The 25684-nt window shown below is 40.7% G+C and overlaps 1 protein-coding gene across 1 annotated transcript in view; it reads left to right on the top strand.

The window, feature by feature from the left end:
- The window catches only part of LOC145408296 (uncharacterized), a 396553-nt gene extending 376474 nt beyond the window's left edge, over positions 1–20079 (top strand). The window contains exons 4-6 of the mRNA XM_080279070.1: positions 10088–10226; positions 16329–16443; positions 16787–20079. Of these exons, the coding sequence (XP_080135196.1) occupies positions 10088–10226; positions 16329–16443; positions 16787–16918 (386 nt within the window). The 3' untranslated portion in view covers positions 16919–20079. The remainder of the gene's footprint in view (positions 1–10087; positions 10227–16328; positions 16444–16786) is intronic.
- Positions 20080–25684: the final 5605 nt, after the last annotated feature.

The raw sequence follows: 25684 nt of genomic DNA, 5'->3' as shown, positions 1-25684 counted from the left end.
GTGGTAACCTCGGAGGCGATGGGTGCCAAGCAGACAAATAGCACTTTGATTTGTACGAGTATAATTATCTACAGTAGCTGATAATGCTTTGCTGTTTTGAGACCTTTCTTCGCACATGATGTCTATTGCTATGAATTACTTATTATACACGGCATGACGCTAAGAGAGAGAGAGAGAGAGAGAGAGAGAGAGAGAGAGAGAGAGAGAGAGAGAGAGAGAGAGAGAGAGATTGGGGGGGATGGAAGGTCTGTGAGATTGGGAGCGGGAAGATCAGGTGTACAGTACCTACCCATACCACATACAGCTGCTGTATCAGTGATAGTTGCACAGGGTATTGAAGTAAGGGATGCCGATACTTATTTTAGTGGGTGTATCTGCCTATGCACCTACCCGTCTACCTACTTGTCATTGTATGTGTAGCTATCTGTCTACAGCATCTACGCGTCTGCGAATTTATGTAGCTTTGCTTCCAGCTACCTTTCTGTATAGCTCTCATTTTGGCTGGCTGTACATGTTTGAGTAGTTGTCTATCTACCTGTGTGCTTGTTAAGAGCAAGCGAGCGCAACAAGCGAAACGAGCAAGCGTACTGTAGCAAAGCGATGTTTACTCTATGTTCAGCTGAGAAATGAGTGGTCCGACACGACCCTGTCCCGGACCGAGACGACGCAGCTCGACCGTGATAGTTTTCAGAGGCTAATAACTTTTCTATTATGTAAGATGGAGAAGAGATTCTTTTAGTATGCAGTAGATACATTCAATAAATTTTGTTTTTAGCTATATATTTACTCATGAGACCAAAGAAACCCCATGGAATCCCAGCTTTCCAAGGGAATGTACTAAGGGCTTCTGTTGACCGTATGAATTCGATTTAAAGCACCATTAAAGTGACACTTGCAAGGTACGAGTTGTTTTTCATTTTCCTATGTTAACTGCACGCGCGCGCTCGAGCGTGTGTGTGTGTGTGTGTGTGTGTGAGTGAGAAAAAAAAGTGAGAAGTAAATATTTTAGCTCAGTTAATATTCTGTTATTGTTAAACTACTTCACCAGAATTGTTGAAAGTTGACATCATGAAGAAATTATGATGACTGGCGTATTTCAAATGCTTGCATCCTCGTCACGCGCTAACAAAGCTCACTTTATTGATGCAGGTGTCTGTCTATTTACCCTTCTGGGTGTCTGCAGGTTATCTTGTTTATATGCTTCGATAGCCACATGTTTATCGAGGTCTGTACGTCTGCCGTTCTTCCTACTAATCAGTATGTTCGTACACCTATCTGTGTGTGTCTCCGTGCGTGGCTATTTGTCTCTCTAATTGTCTTTCTACTTGCCTCCCAATTCAAGTGTCTGTCTCATTTTCTGTGTATTTGTTTCCGTGTATGTCTAATTTTCTGTTTAGTCAAATTGCTTCTCTGTAGACCTTCTTTTTCTTCATCTTGTTTGTCAAGCTTCTTAAACCTTTCACACCAATTAAGTAGTTAACTGTTCTAAAGTTGCTATTTATGGATGAATAACAACATTAGCCCGTCAACTGCCTTGTCCTGCGGGAGGCCACACATACGTTCACCCGCCCACCCGTAAAGTCCACTAACATGCCCAGTCACCCACCCAGTCATCCACCACAACTACCTACACTACCCACCCACGCACTGACTAACCCTTTCCAACAACCTCCACACACACTGACCACCTCTTCCCAACCACACAATCTGCCCACTCATCCTCAACCATACCACCCACCCACCCACTCACCCCATCCATCCAACCACTTACCCTCCAACCCACTGACCCCCTCACCCTTCTGATCCACTCACCCACCCCAACCGTGCTGCCCATGCGCCCACACATTCACTCCTCTCACCAATCTATTCCTACAGATACCCCGTTCGAACCTCGCCAGTAAAGGGAAGATTTTAATTTTAGTTATTAGTCGCCCTTAAGGGAGAAGATCCTGCCCTTTAGCGTGAGCCTAGGAATGTGGACAATTAGAGATACACAAGAAAATATATATATATATATATATATATATATATATATATATATATATATATATATATATATATATATATATATATATACACTACTTACATATCACATAGACTTTACACAGCAAATCTCTCTCTCTCTCTCTCTCTCTCTCTCTCTCTCTCTCTCTCTCTCTCTCTTACACACACACACACACACACACACACACACACACACACACACACACACAAGAATGGGGATGCAGGAATGGTGAGACCCCCACGATGCAAATAAGACCCTCCCCATCCCACCTCCGCCCAACACATTACCCAACCTCCGAAGGGTCGCCGCAGATCCCGCTAGTCCCGGGCTGGCGGGGGTCCATGTAATGAGTGTCGGGGCTCTGTGTGTCTGGTACTCTGCGTTGCCTGTAAATCGTCTGGTCTGCTCTTTTTCGCTTTGTTTTGTATCGATTTACGTGTATTATATGTGATTATGTGCACTAGCCACTAATTTGGGCTCTAAGTGCCTGGTACTCTGCGCTGCCTGTAAATCATCTGATATAAGATTTTTTGCCTTGTTTTATATCGATTTTGTGTATGTCATCCAGTACAGTAGCGCGTTGCTTGTTGTTAGAAGTTCGTCTTGCTTGCATTTTTATTTCTTTGACTTAGGCTTTGTTTTTCTGGCACAAAGTACTTCCTGTAAATCGTCCAACTTACGGTTTTTTGTCTTTTTTTAAATCGAATTTTGTATGTTGGGGTAATTTTATACACTCGATTGGCTCTTTGTTGCGTGAAAATCGTCTTGTCAGCGTCCCCCCCCCCTTTGGGTTCTGTGTGACAGGCGCTCAGTGCTGCCTGTAAAGAGTCTGGCTTTGGGTTATTCACTTTGTATTGTGTCGATTTGCATGTGTGTATATGTGATTTGGTACACTAGGCTGGTTGTTTGGTGCAAGCAAATCTTTTTTTCTGCGTTTCTTTTAGTTCATTTGTACTAATTTGAGCGTCTGTGTAACATTTGCTATCTTGCATCAGCTGCTTAGAGCTTGTCACTGTCTAACCGTGTTTCGCTCCATACGCTCACTAATTTTTATACACAAATTTTCTTGTTATATTTTACCTCATTTTCTTACTTTGGTTAACTTTCTTCTGTAAATCATATCTCTTCATGTTTTTTTCCTCCTTTTTTTTTTTTTATGTATTGTTTTAGCTGGGAAAGGCTGTGACTTCTGGGCTGGTTGCAAACACTGTCCCCAAAGTAGCCTACGCTGAACTGCGACTGTTTCATACTCCCATAACTGTCTGTCTGTGAACCTTCTCTTACTTTTCTTTTTTAACCTTACTATGGTTTCATCTGTAATCACTGTAAACAGTCTTGGTTTTCCGTTTTGTTTCGTATCCCTTAGCGTGTGTAGGCATCACTTGGTTCTCTATGTTGACTGTCTGTGAATCGTCTGTTGTATGGCATTTCACTTCATTCCACTTGGTCTGTTACTTTTCGCCAGCTATTTGCTAGTTTTAAATCATCATTCATACGTTTCTTCACTCCATATCAGCTGTCTGCTAATCTGCGTCTCCGATATTTAGGGTTTTTTGTTTTGCTGGGTGTCAGTTTGCTTGCGTACTGTGTGTGCTGCATGGTACGTTGTGTTGGATGTAAGCCTCCTGTCTTTATAATTTTTCACTGTTTCGACTGTCTGGTGATTCACGTGGTTTGTAAATCGCATTTATCTTTCAACAAAATTTCTACTCTCTTACTCTACATTGCTTGTAAATGTCTGTCTAACGCTCTTCTTTCTTCTGTTCCATTTCCACTTTTTTGTGGTCTGTGGTGGCAGCCTGTAAATCGTCTGTGCTACGGTTTATCACTTTGCTTTGTAGCACTCGAAGTTTGTACACCACTTGGTGCTGTGCGCTGGCTCTCAATAATCTTTGCCATTATTTTTCTACTTCATTTTGATTGTTTGACACTCCACGCTGGTTGTCTATTGTTTATATACCGTCTGTGTCACTGTTTCTTGTTGTGTCTACTTTGTATTGTAGGAGTTCATAAAGTCTGTGTCTAACCTCTCTGGTTCGAAGGGTCTCAAATGTTGAACATATTCAGCTGTTAGTGATTAGAAAAAACAAAAAATATTTCATCGTGATAAAGAGGAGAATGGTTCTATTTTTACGTATCTCTTGTGTATTGACCTGCATGTTTGTGTATCATCTGTCATATAATGCGTTGTTTTATCTTTCTCTTCTGTATTGGTTTGCGGATGTTGTCTGTAATGTGGGCGCTTTTTTGCAGCACCTTAAACCCTCTATAGTGAGATCTCTGTTTCGTATCGGAACTTTCTTAGCGCTATCTACTTTTTCTTCAAAAACCACCCTTTTCGCCAGTTCCTTTGCACACTTATCTTTTTAAGGCCAGTCACCAACTCAAGTCTCTCATCATATCATCACACCACACAGGGAGTCACTCTTTCTCTCAACTATCATAACTTTACTTTGCCCCACAATATAATCATTACACCCTACACAAATTCACAAAACTCCGAACAAGCGTGCAAAGATTTTGCTCTCTTAGCAAGGAAAGCAGTATCATTTGCATTTATTAAATTTGAGATACTCCACCCTTTATCACTAATCGACATCCTACCGTTTTTTCAACAACAAAAGTTTTAACCCATGTCATAACTCCAGTCATTTATATGTTCAACAGGCATCACACACCGGTGACCGACTCCAGCGCAGATACTGAATTACCCAGAATCTTACCTATCCGTTCACATGCTGCACTGGAATCATAGGAACTCTTTACGCAATGAAAAGGCTTTCTCTCCACAAAATGTAAAGTCATCCGTGATTCATACCTATTTCTTTTGCCATAGCCTTTCTCTAGATCTATTTATGACATGAAGTATACTTCTTCCTAACATACCTTCTTCATTATCTAGGGGCCGACATCCGATCCTCTCATCCCTTATCACTCAGAAATCCATTCTGTTAATTATTCGCTAGATATTCATGAATATTCCTTACTTTCTTTGCAACAGCTTCTTAGTTTTCATAATTCTCTCGTATAACACTCAGCAGACTCATCCAACGATAGATTTTCCCTCATTTGGAAAAATCATACATGACAATATTTGCACTCTCTTCAACCACCTTCACTTTTACGTAAGGGCATTGTAACAGTTTTCCTCTAACCTTTTGGTACACTTAACTCATCCAAGCTATCTGATGTATTTCCAACAAATATTTTTTCACGCCACTATTTCAAATACATTTTATCATCGCTGGAAAAATGCATCTCATTATCAATTACTGTCTTACCATTATTCATCTTCTTCACAGTATTCTTTAATGCTGCCAGTGATATAGTCTCAGGTACCACATTCTTCTACTGCGCAGCATAAAAACTAATCGTATTTTTCTTCCTTTTCTCATATCATTCCCAGTCATCAGCCTTTAAAAGCATTCTTTTCATCTGCTCCTTATGTCGCTGCCATTTATTAGTATTCTTCCACTCCCATCCATCACATTTTCATACTCTTTAGGAAAATGCCATATAACGGGTCATTTCTAGTGCTGTTCCTTTGGCACTAGGTCAGCTGTTGGTTATTTTGGCTAATTGATGTGGTAGCTGATAGCCACAGCAGACAAGTATACAGGCCTGTCACGGGTACTCAGTGAACGAACTTGCTTGTAGGCAGTATCACAACATTCCGTTGTCACTCTGCCACCTCTGGGCTCAGTCCTGTTCCATATCATGACCTTCATAGCATCAGATTTGTTCCTATAGATTCTCGGCTCCCCAAATCCTTGTCATTTCTACCTCTCTTTCTTTCACTTCAGTAAGGTGTTTTGTATGCGCCATGGTAAATTCTATTATTACCAGTCTGTAACTGATGTTCTGACGCCATTCTATTGTAGTTCGAAATGCACAAAGGTCTTTTGCCCCATTCCTAGAGTGAAAAATAATACCACAGGTGGCATGCTGGAAGAAACTTGAAGGTCTGAAACTGGCAATTGCATAAGAATACTTGACATTGTTTGTCGTACTTTCCGGCGCTCTGCGACCGGCATCCTCCTGCCAGATAAAAGGGTAATCTATCAGCCGATACCTGGAGGGGACAGCGGCTAGTGAAGTGGTTACATCGGGAGGTCTACTTAGCACTGGTTGACACACACATTACTTCACAGTTCAGTTCAACCAATTAGATTTCCGAAGGCGTTAGAACTGCACAATGTTTGTGCAATTCGGAGAAAAAAAAATGCCTACACTTCCACAGTGTCCACTTTACTCTTATGGAATATCCGTCATTCTCCTCATTGAAGTAACATATCAAATTTAGGTCAAGTCATTTTCAGCTGGAAGTATTAACTAACAGAGAAAAGTAAGGTGCAGAAGAGGTGAAATATTAAGCAAACTTTTCGCCTAGGCTATTCACTGCATTCACCTTTAATCTCTTCAGGCCGAGAACCTCATTGCCTCCGCCATGAAAATTATGCGTTGGCTCGTCTTGTTGTCTGTTTCTGTATGTTAGCAACGTCATGAAAATTACTGGAAGGAATGCACATAATCTAAAATAATGATCGACGATCATCAGAGACAAATGCTCAAATTCTGTCTGAAAAGGACAAAACCCAGGAAAAAGACCATGAAAAACAATAATTACCATAAAAGAAATATGACAACATTTTTAGAAAAAAGATAAAAGATTAAGGCTAAGGACATGAAAAGCTTGAAAATAACAAAATTATGCATAACTCAGAAATGAAACAGGTTTAGCATAGGATCAAGACCATAATATTCCTTAACTCTGACGTATGACCTTGAAATTCTTTCAAAAGATGAAAGTCAGAGAAAAGTCACCAAACTCTTCTGAACATTGAAATCTTGGTGGAGGTTTGTTATTAGTTTTCTCTTTCTCGTTTTATTCTTTATGCTCACATACGATTTTATTCAGCTGAGGGAGCACCGTGATAGTGAAAAAGGTTATCTAAATTTCTCATTCAAAGCCTCCCCACATCTAAATGAAAATCTTCCGGAAATAGTAACCCCCTCAATACACTAACGTCTTTTATTTATTTATTTCTTATCTCCATCTATTTCCATAGGAGGAGATCTTTGTTTTCGTCATTATTTTTACATCCTCGCCCCGGAGGGGCTCAGGGAAGGATATTGTTTTCACTCGACTTGTCTGTCTGTCTGTCTGTCTGTCTGTTAACAACTTTACGCGAAAACTACAGGTGCGATTTTGACAACAAAAATTACAGGGATTATGGGCTATGACTTTCTGATCAACTGATTAAACTTTGGGACAAATTGGGCCAAGGCCGAGGCTATAGGCCCAAAAAATGTAAAAAAAAAAAAAATCGTTTTTGCGCTTTAACTCCTTTCAAATTCGTCATATTGACATGAAACTAAGACCTAAATGTGGATCTTTCAAATCTGCATCCCATAACATGCCTCTTTACATCAGAGGGATCATCCCCCATTTAGCGTAGTAGGGGGGTCAATGTCAGGTGGGTCGGGCCTAAAATTTCAAATGGGCATAAAATCGTCAATTTTCACCCAATTTACCCCAGATTTGATGTAACATCTTTGACTAGATATCCTGTTGAGTTTATAGGTCAGTAGGCTACTAAAATAACTGCCGGGGACGGGTTTGCTGTGCCTCTGCACCGCTTCTTGTTGTTATTATGATTATTATTCCGCCACGTTTCGTCTCCGATTTTCATCATATTTATTGAGTTTGTACAGCACCATGACCCTATTACACTGACCCAGTTTCAGCGACCTCAACTTACTTTTCATGGTCGCAGGTTCAAAAATGTCCAAAAATCATGGCTTTTCAACTTCAATTTACTCCGAAATTATTATTGATATGTACATGAACGTGGAAGGAAATCCCATGATAAAATTATTTACCAAACTTTTGTTTCGAAAAAACTTTAAGTTCATTCATGCTTGACATTATTCCTCGGACACCCCACTTTTCAATAATTTTCAATTGCTCTTACACACAGGAAAATCCAATACCTAAACGAGGCACTTCTTGGCGGTAGAAGCTTTGTCTGGTCCTGGACCAAGTCTGAGTAGTTTGACCAACGGTTTTTTAGTTATTACAAAACAAAAAAAAACGTAAGTTCATCTACATTCTCAAAGGTGGAGATCAGTAACTGTCTCTGACAGTTAGTCTTCTACCTGTAGTTACTTTTATTATTATTATTATTATTATTATTATTATTATTATTATTCCGTTACTTTTCGTCCCCGATTTTCATACTGTTTATTGAGGATCTACATCACCATGATCCTATTACACTGACCCAGATTCAGTGACCTTGACCTACTTTTCAAGGTCACCGGTCCAAAAATAATGAATTTTCAACTTCAGTTTACTCAGACTATTATAGATACATGAACATGGAAAGAAATCCTGTGATAATTTTATTTTCCAAAGATTTGTGTGAAAAAAAAAAAATATTGAAGGTCTTTCATGCGTGAATTACAATATTTCGGACACCACTTTTCAAAAATTTTCAAATGCACTTCCATATAGGAAAAACCAAAACATATACGAGGCGCTTCTTGGTCTTAGAAGTTTTGTCTGGTCCTAGACCAGGTGTGTGTAATTTTTGGTCGTAGTTTGGCCAACGGTTTTTGAGTTATTACAATAAAACTTAAGTTCAGCAACATTGTCGTAGGTGGATATCAGTAGCTGTTTGACAGTTACAGTCTTCCAGTTATTTTTGTCAATATTCCCCCTCTCACTCACTCACACTCGCTTCCTTTATGGCACCTACTCGTCGCTCACACCTAACCTGAGCCTCCCTCCTTGTGCTCCCCTCCTCTTTACCTATATCCCCTCCCACGCGTCATCCTTCCTCTTCAACTCCTTTATTCACTTTACACATATCAACAAATGTTCCTTCCTTTTCTGTGTCCCCTCACCATCCCAGTCATTTACTTTATACCCTAAATCATCTACCCCACCTCCACTCTCCTTCCTCACACTGCCCCCTCTGTCACCCAGCCTCATCCATCCTTCCCTTAGTCCGCTTCCCTCCCTCTTCCTGAACCATCTCCTTCACCTTCCCTTAGTTCGCTCCCTCCCTCTTCCCGAACCAGCTCCTTCACCTTCCCTTAGTCCGCTCCCTCCCCCTCCTGAACCATCTCCTTCACCAACTCTACACCCTACTCCCCCCTCCTTTCTGTCTCTCTCTCTGTCTCTCTCTCTCTCTCCATTTATACGCCAAACCGTACTCCACTTGTCTCCATTTCTCTGTTTGTCACACTCCAAATCCTTCTTCATTTCAGCATTTATGTCCCTCTGTCATACTCCATGTCGCGATATATTTCACTTCCCTTTCAGTGCCTCCTCTTCCCGTTTCCCTCGCATTATAGACCTTATTTCATTTCCTCTTCACTAATGCTCCATATAATGACTTAATCTCACCTCTCTCCCTTTCTGCACTAACCCCTACATCCTTCACTCTCTGGCTTGTATTCGCAGGCGTTAAGCAAACTCCCTAACGTCTCTTGCTCACCGATTTATTTTTGGATACGGCTGCCTAATATCGTTTTGTGCGTTATATATGCAGTGTATGGTGAGATTAGAACGATTTCTGTAACACAAAATAGGACTGCAAGATGTAATAAGCAAGATAAATCGTTTTGGAAGAGGTGATAGGGAGCTACCTTAACAGACGAAATACGGGCCTCTGTGTCTCCACCTCACCTCCCCATTTCTTTTACATTTCATATCCCTTATCGCCCCCCTATCATCCGCACTCCACATCTTCTCAATTCACTCCCTGTTGCGTCACACACGTCCCCTACCCCTTTCCCTCAGAACTCACCTCCCTCACCCACCACATTCCACCCTAACTCCCTCCTTAGTCATCCTTCCTCATCCTGCTTTTTTCCTGCACCCATGTCCAATCCACTCCTCCATGATTCACACCCCTTTTCACACCTTCCCTCGTCACCCTGAGCCACCCTTCCCTATTTTTCCATTTTTCCGCATCCCACCTCACACCTCCTTCATTCACACCCACACATCTACCTTTCACTCCTTCCTCCGTCAGGCCACCTCACCCTCACGTCTCTCTGCTTACCCCCCAGAATACCTGCTCCACTCTGCTTGCATGAAGAACCTCAGCACGGACAACCAGGTGTGCGGCGTACAGTACCAGCGTCTCATAACTTCCGTCAACCCACCGGAGAAACTCAACTTCGAGGACTCTATACGGCAGCAGTGTTGGTGAGTTCGGTAGTTGCGTTAGGTGAAGGGTAGCTGAGTTATGTGGAACTAGTTCTCTTTGCCAGGCTAGGGGTTATCTTTCGTGCACTACGAAGTGAACTCCTTCAATATACAGCCTTTCTGGGTGGTTAAGGTGATATTCGAATGATCAGGTTTATATTTTATTCTGGTTATAGACCTCTAATAATTTCTGACTAAATTAGTTAACTGAAAGATTTTTTTAACACTTCACTGTGCTTATTATAAGGCGAATTTCCTAATCAGAAAAGAACTATATTTTCAGAATACATGATCCAAAATCCACTAGCATCTAAAGCACAGAAGGCACAGTCACAGACCTATACACTACACTAAATGTTAGCTTCTAAGAAGATCTTGTCATACAGTTAATTATCAGGCATTTTGAACTTTCACTTAGTGCACATGGAACGTTAGGTGTCCAATGGAGCTTTTGGCTAAAATAAGTTATGAGTTACCATCACCTCAACCACCCTCCACAAAAGGAACGTTCCTCTCATTCACAGTGGGCATTTTTTTCATCAACGTAAATAGGGCAATTGAGGAAGGAATATGTTGTTTTTCTTGAATCAGTTCACAACTTAAACAAACATAAACACGCAAAATCTAATTCATTCATTACGTAAACGGAAGGACTAATGATAATCCTCCGTATATGAGAAGATAGAAAGACAGACAGAAGGGAATACAGAACAATTATGGCTACTGAGTAGTCATTGCTTTAAAAAATAATGTAATCGTAAAGTTCGTCCCCAAACTTGATAATAAAAATGACTTAAGTATAAAAACCATACATTACACAGCATTATAACATACCGGTAGTCCAAAACATTCTGGTTTCGTCCACGCGGTGTGTGTGTGTGTGTGTGTGTGTGTGTGTGTGTGTGTGTGGAGCAATATCACAGTATAAAGGCTAACTGGCTTTTATCATGCAAAACATAAAAATCAATCAGCCTGTAATGGTTTTATTACGTTACTTTCAAAAATAATATAACTGAGCAATATATATGTATATAAATAATTGGATTGATAGATAGGTAGATAGGTAGGTAGGTAGATAGACAGATAGATATGGATAGGAATGGATGGGAAAGAAAAACAGGAAAGATAGTAAGTTCTTCATTCATCTAACGTTTGTGAGACTACATAGAGTTCATCCTCAGAGAGACTGCACGAAAATGAGGAAACCAGAGATATACACACAGGACGTCTCTAGGACCCTTGTCGTGTTTATCGTTCATCGGCTGCCCTCCTCAATTGTGTTGACCTGACCTTGTGCTTTTATCATGACCTAACCCCACTTCTCCCTTTGCTTAGTAAGATCATAAGGTCAGGTCAACACAACGGAGGAGGGCAGTCAGTCGGCGGTAGATACAACGAAGGTAATAGGGACGCCCTGTGTATAAATATCTCTGATTACCCCAATTTTGTGCTGTCTCTCTGAGGATGGACTCTGTGTTTAGTCCGAAACGTTAGCGTAGCCTAATGAAGAACTTAAGCTCTGGCCTGTTTTTACTTCCCACCCATTCCTATTCATCTGTCAAACTGAACCAAGCACTGCCATATGTTACACTGACACAGAGCAAGTACACCACTTCACATTCCACTTACGAACAATGAGAGAGAGAGAGAGAGAGAGAGAGAGAGAGAGAGGAAAACAGCGAGATAAAGCGTAAAAAATAAGCCAGCGACTGCGGGATTTGATGTGTATTTGCCTCCCTCTCCCCGACTGATTAATCCATGCTGACAATGAGTTGCTCCCTTCACCATTAATCACACGTGTCACCGACCCTCTCATGCCACTCAGAAAAATACCTGTTTTTGAGAGTGGGGCAGGTCTCCCTGTCGGTATATGTCCACATTTCTCTCTCCCTCTCCCTTTGATACCACTTCGTCTCTCTCTCTCTCTCTCTCTTTCTCTCCTTTGCCATTTTTTTTTTTTCCTGCTCCCTTCGCCTCCTATCCCGCCTTTCTTCGTCTTTTCCTTTCTCCCCTTCTTCATACTTCCCTCATAGCCTACTAATGTTTTTCTCCTCTCATTCACTTTCCCCGCCATACCTGCTTCTTCCAGCCTCTTCTCACTATTTTTCCCTTCTTTAATTTTCCCTCTTCTCTCTCTCTCTCTCTATTATCTTCCTATTCTTTGTCTCTCTCTGTCTCCCTCTTCCCTTTTTCTGTCTTCTTCCATTTCTCCCAATTCCTTATTATTTTCCCTCTCTTCCTTCCTTCTTCCCTCCCGTTTCCTTCTTTCTCCCCTTTACTTCCCTGCTTCCATCGATTCTCAATCTCTCGCTCCTTTCCTTTCTTCCTTCCTCCTTACTTTCTCTGCTGTCTCATTGCTTCCTTTCTTCCCCCCAACTCTCCTTCCCGCTCTCCTTCTCCTTACTTCCTTCCCTTCTTACTGTCTCCAGCTTCCCAATTTCTCTTCCCAATTTGCTTCCACTATTTTTCCTCTCTCTTCTTCCTTGCTTCTGTCATTTGCCCTCCTTGCCACTACCTCAATCTTTCTCTCTTCTTCCCTCCTGTCCTCCCTCGCTCCTCTGTCCTCTCCTTCCCTACCCTCGAGCGCCTCTCCCTAATCACATTGACTTCTTCACTACACTTCAATATTCCCCCTGACCCCAGGCTAAACCACGGCTCCACAGTTTTACCCCAGCGCACAACCGGCGGGTCTAAAGTGGTGATTGTGTGTTGATGGGGTGGTCATGTGGGGCGGGGGGTTAAGGGCTGAGGGTGGGGTTGAGGATGGGATGGAGGAGTTCTGGTAGGGTGCTGGAGGTATGGGAGGGGTTTAGAGCAGTTGTGTGTGTGTGTGTGTGTGTGTGTGTGTGTGTGTGTGTGTGTGTGTGTGTGGAGGGGATGGCATGGTAACTGGTGGGAGTGTTGTAATGGTGTATGCTCTTTTCACTTTAACTGGGTGTGAAAGTGCCATTTTACCATATTTAAGGATGAGCTGTAACGTGAAACTAGCACTAGAATATGGCGGCAGTTACGATGAAAAGCTGTGAAAGTGATTTAAAGTCATGATATTGTCTTATTCTCTTAATCTATCACTGAATTACGGAAAATAAGCTGGAAAGGATGAAAATCTCGGCCAAATTAAAATGAATGAACTACAATTAGAGGTGACGATGGATTAATGGCGGGGTGGGAATGTGGGGAGGAGGTAGTTGAGGTGTGGTAAGCATAGTTTAGTAAGGATGGGAAGATGGAGTAAAAACTGCATGGTAAACAGTGGCTGTGTGGTGATGAAGTGGTTAGGTGGTGGTGCAAGGGATGGCACTGGTATGGTGGGTGTGATGGAGTGGCATTGAGGTGGTGGCGTTGTGATGGAGTTAAATGTGTGATACGACGTGCGTAAAGCAGTGTGTGATGACGTACTCGTAGTGTTTGGTAGAGGAGGTGGGGATGGGATAGTGGGTGTGTGGCAGTGATTTTGTGGCGGTGTGTGTATGCATGTGTGTGTCAAGGTAAGCCTAGGGTGAGAGTGTCGGGTTGGTGTGGGGAAAAAGTGTACTGTAGAGGTGGCGTTGGAAATATGGTGAATGTCTTAAATGTTTGCCATATTAGACATATTTACTTCGAGTGATTTCTTCGTAACCGAGTAAAATCGTCCGTTAGTAGCAAAAGGAAATATAAAGACTTCATAGTTAAACGGCTAATGAAATGGAGAAATAGCTGCCCGGTAATATATGACAATGACACACTTTACATTTATACGGTAAAGCAGCTTTTTTAACCTTTACCCATTTCACGTCAGTTGACGACCTAGTTTACTCATACAGGAGTATTTCGGTAGTAAGCAAGCAGGCTCATTTCTTCCTCATAATAGTAAGACCAGAGGTGATCACCCGGTACACAAAAAGCACCGTCGATAATGCTACACTCGTAAAAAAAATAAATAGATAAATTAAATAATACCGTAATTTGTTCTCTATCAGTGATACCATCTTCTTACCACACAATGTGTGAATATACATACTTAAGGTACCAGAATGTAACTCGGTATTTTTGTACCTCTGTACTGCCCACCTACGAGTAACACTAATCAATTTTATGAAATCATGGCCTAGTAAAGTTGTGAGAGTGGTCCAGGTATTTGCATAAATAAATAAAATAAAAACTAAGATTCTTTAAAATAACGAACTAAATATCAGAGCAAAATAGATGAGGTATGTTGGATGTTCCGAAAGATTTACAGAAAACAGTGCTATATCAACACGTAAGTCCACTTCTCACTCGTTATGGAGCTACAATTACTGATAGCTTTATGGGCAAAAATGGTCTCCCTCCTAATTTACTGATAAAATCATCAATAACTGAAGCTCCCTAACGGCTAAAAACTGAATCTCCATTGATATAGTTTTTTGCTAAAATTAGCTCTTGAATAACTTCCTGAAGTTTCTCGTAAGTCTCGCAGGACACCCCGTGCATGGATCTCCGTATGGACTGTTGCCCAGGTTGAACATTAAATCGTTCAGGACGATAACATTTTCTATAATTAATTTTGACTTCCAGCGGACAATTTTATTGAGATTAGGAGGGGCGCATGTTTGTGAAGATATTAGGAATAAAATCTAATAATACCTCGAAAGGATAAGAAACGGATCCTCCTGACTCGCTTTTGCTACGGAATTATTCACATTAAATGAAATCGTCATCTGATAACAAGAATAAGAAAGTCAAATGGCCGAGAGGGTTATAATAATTTATTTCTTATATTACAAATTTCTTTCTTCGTATTTGGTTTGCGACGGCTCAAATGAAATGATCATTTAATCACTTGACCAAGATAAAGTTTTACTTAGTTCATTCGTTTTGCTACTGGGCAGTTTTACTCACTAAGGATAGCAGCCTAGCAGCGAATGGTTTTATTAACCCCACATCTAACCCTTCAGCTTCGAAAGTTCTCTCCCAAGCTGAGCAACATCACTTGGAAGCTGCATAAAACAACAATGAAAACGTTAGGTCCGCAGTCAGCAATAACTTTAGCCAATATTTAGCTCACGCCCGTTGTTGTTCTTGTTATTTAGATTTATCGCTTGGTTCTCTGAAGGGAGAAAAATCTAAACAACCACAACAACAACAACAACAACAACGGAAGTGTGGACGAGTACAGTAGATGTTACCAGGTTTGGAACAGAACGTAGACATTGTAACGTAACTGTTGACTGCAGCTGTTCACAGACACACTCGAATCCCTAACCAGTAAATTTGTTATACAGCATATGACAGAACGTGACTTTATTGCTGTGCAGTGCTAGCAAGGAACATTTTTATGAACGATGGAGAGCTGGCGACTGTCAGAAATTATCAATAATACCCTAATTATCTTAATTTAGCCAAACAAAAACATAATCTAATAGCTTGATCAAACCAACTTGATTCCAGTTACAGTAGGGTAATCTAACTGAATCCTTCCCAGCTCTTGCGTAAGTTTATTCACAACTAAACGGTGAATCCTAACTCAACCTATCCCAACTAATCTGATATTGCCATATCTAATATAACCAGATGTTAACGACCGAACTTCATATTACGTCAGTACCTTCAAAAAAAAAAAAAAAAAAAATGCGCTGGGACCTGTGGCGAATCTCCCATTTCAGTTTGCTGTAAAAATTTGGATTATCCATGTCAACCTTATATGGGACCACTTTTTATCTCCAGGCTTAAATTAAGCACATTTAATAAATTTGTCGCAAGATGACGTCACTTCAGGTGTCAGCTGATGGCAAATTTGGATTCTCCATGTCAATTACCATATATGGTACCACAGTTATGTCTCCAAGGGACCCATTTTAACAAATCCGCCAGAAGCAGAAGAATGCTGGCCGCTCATTGACCTGCTAGCCGTCGTCGCAGGAAAAAAATAAAAAATAACATAAACTAACCCACCCTAACTTAACCTAGCTCAGCCTAACCTAACTTGGTCTAACTAACCTAAACCCAAACAAATCAATCAACTTATACTTAATCCAATCTAACGACATGGAGTAACCTTTTGGTGTATACCAGAGTCTAACCTTAATAAATTCAATTACTTCAGGCCTAACTTAAGTTAACCTAACTTCTTTTCCTCACCAGCGCCTTCCACAACTACCTGTTGTGCGTGACGTCGGCGGCGGAGAGAGAGTGCGGTACCCAGGCCTCGCACTTCATTGAGGAGTACTCTTACCGCACTGCTGGACCCATCATACAGGTATAAAATACGCACACACTTCCATACCCAATTCTGAAGCCATCATAAAAGTAGTGTACTAATATAGCCTCATGCACTCACACGTTCATATTTACCTTTTGCTTTCTGGTAGTACTTACTACATTAATACCAGGTGAAGCAAGAAATTTGATCTAAACAGTGGTAATGGTGTATGTGTTTGTGTGTGTGTGTGTGTGTGTTGAAATTCCAGGCACTCAAGTCTAAGCGGTCATGCTCGTGTAAGTCTTGCAAAATGACGCTGGTATAACATAGGAGAATTCATTCCATCCACACAGTCATTCATTGTGTGTATTATTTCTAATCCCTCCTCTCTCCTTCCCAGACGCGGTGTAAGCAGTACGTACCAGGGAGCCTGGAATGCACATACAGTACGGCCGCCCTCAGTTGTGCAACCTTCCCTCTACGCCTATCCTTTTTACTAGCGGTGCCGCTTCTCTTGGCTCGTCTTGTTTAGCTGCTGGGGCATTAGATCAGACTCTACTTGGCCAAAAGGGGTACCTCTGATGGGTGTCAACATTGTATGTGTAGAATCTGATGCTGAGTTTGTCATGCGTCGCTGTGGCGTCTCACTTCTGTCCCTGCTCTGCACTTAAGGAATCTCAAATGTATCTCCACACTGTAAGAATCTGAAAGTTTTGTTAGTCTAGCGTCGTTACAGGAATTTCAACTCCGTCTTAACGCTGCATCTACAGATCTCAGTCATATTTCAACGGAGCGTCTGCGGAATCTAAGTTATGTCTCAACGCCTGTACTTCTCACTAGTAATCGTTCTCTATCCTCCCTCACTTTGCCTACCTACCTGAGATCTGCCTCTACATGCCAAAACAGGAGCACTTCTAATTTATGTCATCGCAGAAAGTATGGGATGTTAAAGCTGTGTTTGCTTAACATTGTCACGTATTTTCAATTGTCTCTCAATGCTGCGTCCACTCATTTCCACAGAATTTAGTTTGCTTTATCCCTGTCATACGAATGTCAAGTAGTCTGACATAAAATCAACGCTGTGCCAAGTGCCATGGAAGCTGAAATAATTCAACACTATGTTAACAAAATTTTTACTTTGTCTCAGTGATGCGTCTGTCTAGCATCATGGTATCTCAGTTGTTTCAAGGCAGCGTTTACTGACATTATTACACAGTCTCTGCTCCGTATCGACACAGCATCGACCAGTTATCACGAAATCTCAACGGTATCAGTGATCACCCACCAAGCATCACAGAATTTTTACTTTCTAAACTCGCTCCTAAATAGCATTATCGAATCTTCGTCTCAACGCTGAATAAAATTTGCAAACGGGAATCTCAGATGTCTCATTACAGCATTATACTGCAACTTTACATAAATACTCTACCTACCCGGTGTTACAGAACTCCATTTTGTGTTGCGTTGAACTAGTGTCATGGATTATTATCTCTGTTTCATCGTAGCGTGTACCCAGATCCATGGGATCTTTCCACCATCACAATTCTGCATACCTATGAAGTAATGCCTCCACACTCTGATCGTCGCATATCAACTCATTTCTCCGCTGCCTGCGTCCAACAACGATACAGCAACTATGGGCATCACAGTGGTGGACTTAGTGATGCCGCAGACTCTGAAAGAAATTATTCCCTACATTACATATCAGCATCTCGAGGCAATCAAGATAATCTCGGTGATGTGTCTCTTCCCTTAACTTGTGTATAGTCAAGGTCAATAATTCCTTTACACGTCTGGAGTTCCGAGCTTATGAAATGAGATTCTAGCATGAATAATGTTGGTTAGTTTAGAAAATTTTTATGTGTTGCCACGGTTTCGAGATGGTGAAAAGGAAATACTGACCTTCCCCCAAGACTCAGCGAGTGACTACGACATATTAAGCGTCTAATATACTTAGGTTAACAACTTGCTTTAATATTAAATGTCATACGTCCAAAGAATATTTAGAAAATATTGAAACCATGATACGAGGTCACGGTGTGATGAAAGGTAAAGTGTCTGCGAGTGAAGCTAAGACTTCTAGGTGTTTATACGTATGCTGGCAACTTGTTTCCTTGAGAGTATCTGTCCACAATGGATACCATTCACAGTGCATCTAATGTGAATTCCACAATATGCTGTTGTTCCTGTTGCTGCTTGTGTGGATGACGCATGACACTGAAAAACATAATACAATAATTCAGTGTACTTGCCCTAAGTATATACGGTATTCATTGGGTTGGTATGGGTATTATTCCAAAACCTGGGTTACTAGCTTCTCTTCGCCCCTTAACACTTGCTTCAAAGAAATTACAATGGTATCTCTGCCCTCCATATTCTAGCTCACTAGGTTTTCGTATCGGGAATCCAAGGTTGCATGTGCGTAGGGCAGAAGAGAGCCTTGACAGCACCACAGCAGCTTACATCATCATGATCCGTCTACACTCCAGGCTTGTCGCCTTTAACTCTGTGTACTGTACAGTGTCATCGTTGCTGTGGTGACACACACACACACACACACACACATACACTACATGCATGCATATACACGGATGTAAATAACTTTCTGCTTACTCATTAGCAATAACAACTTCAATCATACACACACACACGCACACACACAATCCGTCATAGGCTCACCAGTCTACCGCTCATGATGCTTGTACATGTGCACCATATAGTAATGTATATGTGCGTATAGAGGGTCCAGATATAACTATGGACCTAAATTTCTGTCTGTCCTGGTGTGACGGTCTGTTTATAAGTAAGGCATCCCGTTGCAGCCAATGAAGCTTAAGATACAGATGTTTATACTGTTACTTAGCCTATATTACCCCGAGAAGACGTTGTAGATTTATGTTATTGCACTGTACAGGTTTAAAAAAAGGGCTGATTGATTAATTGACAGAATAATTGACTGCTGGTGGTACGATTTGTTCATTGATTAACTGATTGCCTAATTGATAGAATGAATGAAGAAATAGCACAATGTACATACTTAACAAGATTGTTGTTTAAAAGATTCAATGATTCATTGGCTTACTGATGATCTAACTGAATGAGTGACTTACTTATGGTCTGAAGAGTTTAGTGGAAAACTATTGATTATGTTGTGTGTGTTTGCATGTGTATAGATTCAACCAAATAAACTGAGACAAAGATGTTACTGTAAGTGTTGTGTACAGACTTAAGTGTACTTACCTGTGGTTTCACGCCTACTCCATGAAAGACTGTACAGGCTGTAAGTGATTGGAGGCCGCATTTTCGTTGGCTTAGGAGACTCCCCGGCACTTTTTCCTTAGCTGTGGATGCCTGTGTATGCCACGTTATTACCTGTTATTATGTTATTTACGTAAATGATGTCAGTGTTAACCCCTGCACTATGAGAAGCCCAAGATGGGTTGAATAACTGTGTCGAGTTAACAAGAAAATAATATAACACCATCGAACTGAAGTGGTTAAGAAGATAAGTAACGTGTAACGCAGTATGAGTGCGTGGTAAGCAATGCAGTTTGCTAAGGAAGGAGGTGGTGGAGAGATTCCTAACCTACATGGACATGGCACTGTGACTCCTTGCTACCATACCATACGTCACGTGTTCCTGCTCTGTCTCCTTCGTTTTGCACTCGTCTAAGTATCCTCAATAAATGAATAAACAAGTCTCTCGAGTTTATTCTGTGTCGACCTATGTCTGTAATGGTCATGGTACTCATCTGGAAACCATGAACAATATACTTGTATGTATGGTATAAATGTGTCCGAGCTCTGCAAACTGATTTGGTTTTCGCCAGGAATTATTAGGCTCAAAGGTAAGTGACCCTTACACATTCACTTGAAAGTGTTATACATCTATGTAAACGTTTCTGATGCCGTACTAGAAAGAAGTAGGTTTCTTGGGCACCCATGTCTTGAAATATTCCCAGCTAAATCCGGCAAGTTGCTGGTGCTACGAATGGAACTCGAACAGCAATCATAAAAATTCGTATAAATCTGATATCTACATAAATTTCTCAGAGTCAGTTATGTGGTGCTAGAGGTAACGCTCTGAAGTACAGTAAAAAAAAAAAAAAAATACTGGTATATCCTTGCAAAGGATACATATGAGGCGCTTAGGAAAGCTGTGACATCAAATCTGAAACTTTGCTTTCATTTGGTTATTCATAATTACTGGATCAGTATTTGTTTTCATCTGAACAGTCTATTGATTTTGATGAAAGTAGTCTTAATAAACTATCTAATAAATAAGAATACTGTCTTGTCTGAAAAACGTGATTTGTTGGAAAGTCTGTGCTGTACTGAGGGTCTCATTCTGTAAGTGTGATCGATAATAAGACGTAACTCTGACTGATGAGCCTGAGATAAACGACATGCAAGAGAGTATAATGGTGGCATAAGCATAGGAAAACAAGGAGATATGCAAGAAAATGCTGAGGATCGAAATAATAAATCTGTGAGGAGATATGCAAGTGCTTACTAAAGTGTGATACGCATATATATATATATATATATATATATATATATATATATATATATATATATATATATATATGGATGGACAGTGTGAAGAGAGCGCTGGATGCGAGAGGGATGTCTGTTGAGCAAGGAAGAGTGGCCGTGCGTGACAGAAATAAATGGAGAGAAATTGTGAATGAATAAGTGATGACGCAGCCCTGAGGGGATATTCTCCCGCATTTGGTCTGATCAGCTAGTCAGGTCAGGTGCGGGTAAGGGGATGGGTCTGTTATGATGTGGCAGGGGTAAACCAGCTCTGCTGTCGGGCCCTGCTGCGGATGTCACTGATTGCATTGTGCAGTTGACCCTTGTGCGGTGTGGTGCGGTGAGGATCTGTCCGTTCTCCCCTTTGGGGCTAAGGTGAGAATGAATGTGTTTGAATGGATGAGTAAATGGGGAGTGTGTCGTCCTGTCTCGGCTACCTCCCTTTCCTTAGGGGAAACAGCCTAGGTATATATATATATATATATATATATATATATATATATATATATATATATATATATATATATATATATATATATATATATATATATATATATATATATATATATATATATATATATATATCTGTACGAAAGAGGTGCCAGAGATCCTCTGCAGATCAGGTTATAACGTCCCTTCAGAATGCCTTAACTTGGTTCCAAATTTAGGAGCTTTCATGAAATGAAGATTCCCATAGCTCACTAACAGAAAAAATAAAAAATACTGTGACTCTACTGTGCAGAGCAGCTTTGAAGATGGAGAGCTGGCAAATTTTAGATCAGGCAAAACTGAGTCGTCAACAGTTTCCTATACTGTTCATCCATTAAAATTTCCTCGCCAATGAAAGTACCGTGTTTGGTGTCGTTAATATTCAGCCCATCATCCTTACAGTGATTCGTGGAATTGGCTGGACAGGTCAGTCTCTTCTTTTATCACTGAAATGGATGTTACGATAAAGGAAAGTAGTCCATTTTCCTTAATTTTCTTGACATTAAATGCTGCTAATTTTACGTCGATTTTTTTGTACTAATCAAAAACTGGTACAATGACGAAATCGTAAGAGACTATAATTTAGTCAGAGCATGTCTGGTTTGCCTTAGCGCAAACAGGAAGCTTGACTCACTCCATAATTCATGCAAAACACATCTAAAATGATGCACAGTTACGTTTTGCATACCTTAATTTCGCAAAAGAGAGATATAGAGATATGAAATGACCCATGCTATAATTCTTGCATAGTTAACATATATAGCAATTTATAATTAAATGTGAACTGTGTTACATAGCCTATGATTTCATCATCCTTTGTGTAATTTTAACGCACAGTATGCTGCATGTTTGATCACGAGCGTGTTCTGCCTCAGTCCCCCCCTTCTACCGTTATAGTAGAGTAAGTCGTTCTCTCTGTTGTCCAGAGCGGGATTGTCAACTCTATGTCCCCATGGCTTCATTTGCGCGTCCTTATTACAAGTTGTATCAAGCTCTCCTGGCTCCTATATAATGAGCTCAGTCTCTGCATCATGGCCACTTAGATCTGCTCCTCATTTTGTTCACATCTCTGTCCTCCCCTGTACAGATATTATTATTGTGAGTGCTCAAGAAGTCTCCAACATCTAGCAGCTGTGTGTAATTTGAGTATAACTGTTGTTGCATTTTTTCTTGTACTGTATAGCATAAGTTTAATTTGTAGGCCTAGTGAAGTTTTTGTAATTCGTGTGGGGTTCTTTATGTCAGTCATTTTGATAATAGTTTGTATCTGTAATTATTTATCTGGCATTCACTGAGTATTATCTGGTATCTCATTTTATCAGGGCTGACTTAGATAAAATTTACTCTTGCTAATTTCGTGTTAATAGAGGCTATTGCAGTTAACCATATATTTAACCTGTTTTTGCCATTACATTATCCTTATGAGTCCTGAATGTTTTGTTGTTAATTTAAGCATTAAACTTTAACTTGTAATTTTACCTAACTCTGTTTTGAACCTGGAACTTTACGGGACAGTAGTGATTTTTAGCATTCTCACTTAAAGTGTACGTTATCTCTCTCTGTTCCGTAACATAAATTGGCGACCTCATATCAGGATATTCAGGATATTATCATAAGGATATTGTTTGATATTTTGTGACTGTGATATATTCATGATGGCTACTATTTCTACACTTGATGAAGCCAAAGATTTTTTGTCAAATGTGCAAACAGTGTGTGATATAGAAAACAGAACAAAGAATGAACTTAAGCTTGTTGCTCAACAATTGGGAATTGCAGTTCACTCTCATCATTCTAAAGATCAAATTGTTGGCATGATTAATAAAAGCTTGTTTAATGTAACTCCTCCAAATGAGCAAACGCAGATTGAATTAGCTAAGTTACAGCTAGCTCTGCAGGAGGCTAAGGCTAAGGAGGCGGAGTCTCGTGTTAAGGAAGCAAATGCTCGTATTGAAGAGGCACAGGTACAGGCTCAGGCACAAGTTGAAATTGCTAGGATTCAGGCAGACCATGAGTATCGCATGAAACAAGGTGGAACTCGATCATCTAGCTCTGATGATTTTGATGTGGCTAAAAATGTTAAACTTGTCCCTCCTTTTAATGAATCTGATTTAACAAAGTATTTTCAGTTGTTTGAGAGGGTAGCTACAGGTTTTAATTGGCCTAAGGAGTATTGGCCAGTACTCCTTCAAACTGTTCTCACCGGTAAAGCTCAAGTAACTTATGCATCTTTGCCTCAGGATCAGTCTGATAATTATGATGTAGTTAAGAGCTTAATTCTTAAGGCCTATGAGCTTGTTCCTGAAGCCTATAGAGTAAAATTTAGGACAACTTACAAGCAAGATAAGCAATCCCATGTTGAGTATGCAAAAATCAAAGAAGATTTGTTGGAGCAGTGGTTAAATTCTAAGAATGTGGATTCTGATTTTGACAAATTTAAGCAGATGATTTTGCTGGAGGACTTCAAAAGGTGTATTTATAAAGATGTAAGCCTATATCTTGATGAGAAAAGAATAGATAATTTGTCTGATGCTGCAGTTTTAGCTGATGAGTATGTTCTCACTCACAAGAGATATTCTAGAGAAAAAGGGAAAGCTGAGAGTAAGTACGTTGCCTCTACTCAGAGTACAGGTAACAGGAAAGAGAATAAAGATGATGTTTCTCAGGAAGTAAATACCAGCTTCACCTCTAGATTTCAGAAAAGTAAATGTACTTATTGTAGTAAGCTTGGTCATACTACGGAGAGATGTTTCAGGAGACAGCGTGATGTGAACAAAAAGGAGTCTTTAAATATTCAGTCAGTTGGTCTAGTGTCCACTCTTGAGAGTTCCCAGAATTCTTTAACTGAGTTAACTGAACCTGCTTTGAGGGGTAACTTAAATTCTCATGATGGAGCTCCTCTTTTGAGCAGTAACGTGGGTGACACTCTCAAGAGTTCATGTGCTAATTTCCTGTCTGATGGTTTTGTCAGTCCTCTGGACAGTAATGACAGGAAATCAGTTCAAATATATCGTGATACAGGTGCTTGCCAATCCCTTATGCTGACCAGTGTTCTAGGCTCTAATTTTAATTCCTCTGATGAAACTGTAATCTTACAAGGTGTAGGGAATAATTACTTCTCTGTCCCTCTGTGCAGAGTGAATTTAGAATCTGGTTTTGTTAATGGTTCCGTTATGGTTGGGTTGGTTGAGACACTCCCAATGTCAGGTGTAACTTTCTTACTTGGAAATGATATTGGTGGAAGTCAAGTGTGTCCAGCTCCTCAGTTGTCTAGTGAGCCAGTGGCTGCGTCCCAGGATTGTGATGTCCCTGATGTGTTCCCTGCATGTGCTGTCACTAGGGCTAAGTCTAAAGTTACTGGTGATTTAGAGGATAATGATGATGATGATGTTATCCTAGCTGACACTTTTCTTGCTAATTTGGACCACTCACCAGATGAGGCAGTACCCCGCAGTGTTGATAATTTGTCTCGTCAAGAGTTGATTGAGTTGCAGGTTGCTGACCCTGAGTTGAAAGGTCTAGCTAACTCTGCTTACAGTGAAGAAGAGTCAGCCGGTGCTTCTACTTGTTATTATGTAAAGTCAGGAGTACTTATGAGGAAGTGGAGACCCCCAACAGCATCAGCCGACTGTGAATGGGAGGTTGTACATCAAGTTGTCATCCCTCGTGTTTGTAGGCAGGATATCATTAGAGTGGCTCATGATTCCAGTTTGGCAGGACACCTTGGAGTGAGGAAGACTGTGGCACGCATTTTGAAACACTTCTACTGGCCAGGTATCTTCAGGGATGTTTCCTGGTATTGTAAGTCTTGTCACACCTGTCAAGTTGTGGGGAAGTGTAATCAGACCGAAAAGGTTGCACCTCTAGTTCCCATTCCTCCTTTTGAGGCGCCTTTCACCAGTGTGTTGGTGGATATTGTGAGCCCTCTTCCTAAGACATCTTCAGGATTTTCTTATGTGTTGACCATGATTGATATGGCTACTCGTTATCCTGAAGCCATTCCACTTAGAAATATCTCAGCAAAGAACGTGGTTAAGGAAATGCTAGGGTTCTTCACAAAGTTTGGTCTGCCTAAGGAGGTACAGTCCGACCGCGGAAGTAATTTCATGTCAAATGTTTTCAAGCAGTCTCTGAAAGAGTTGGGCATCTCCCAGATCACGTCTTCAGCTTACCATCCCCAGACCCAAGGAGCGTTGGAGAGATACCATCAAACACTCAAATCGATGCTCAAGAAATACTGTTTGGAACATCAGAAAGACTGGGATAAAGGTCT

This window comes from Coenobita brevimanus, chromosome 76 (assembly GCF_032717465.1).
Source record: "Coenobita brevimanus isolate Jiangsu-jjx chromosome 76, ASM3271746v2, whole genome shotgun sequence".
Lineage (NCBI taxonomy): Eukaryota > Metazoa > Arthropoda > Malacostraca > Decapoda > Coenobitidae > Coenobita > Coenobita brevimanus.
This window is presented reverse-complemented; position numbering and strand designations above follow the sequence as displayed.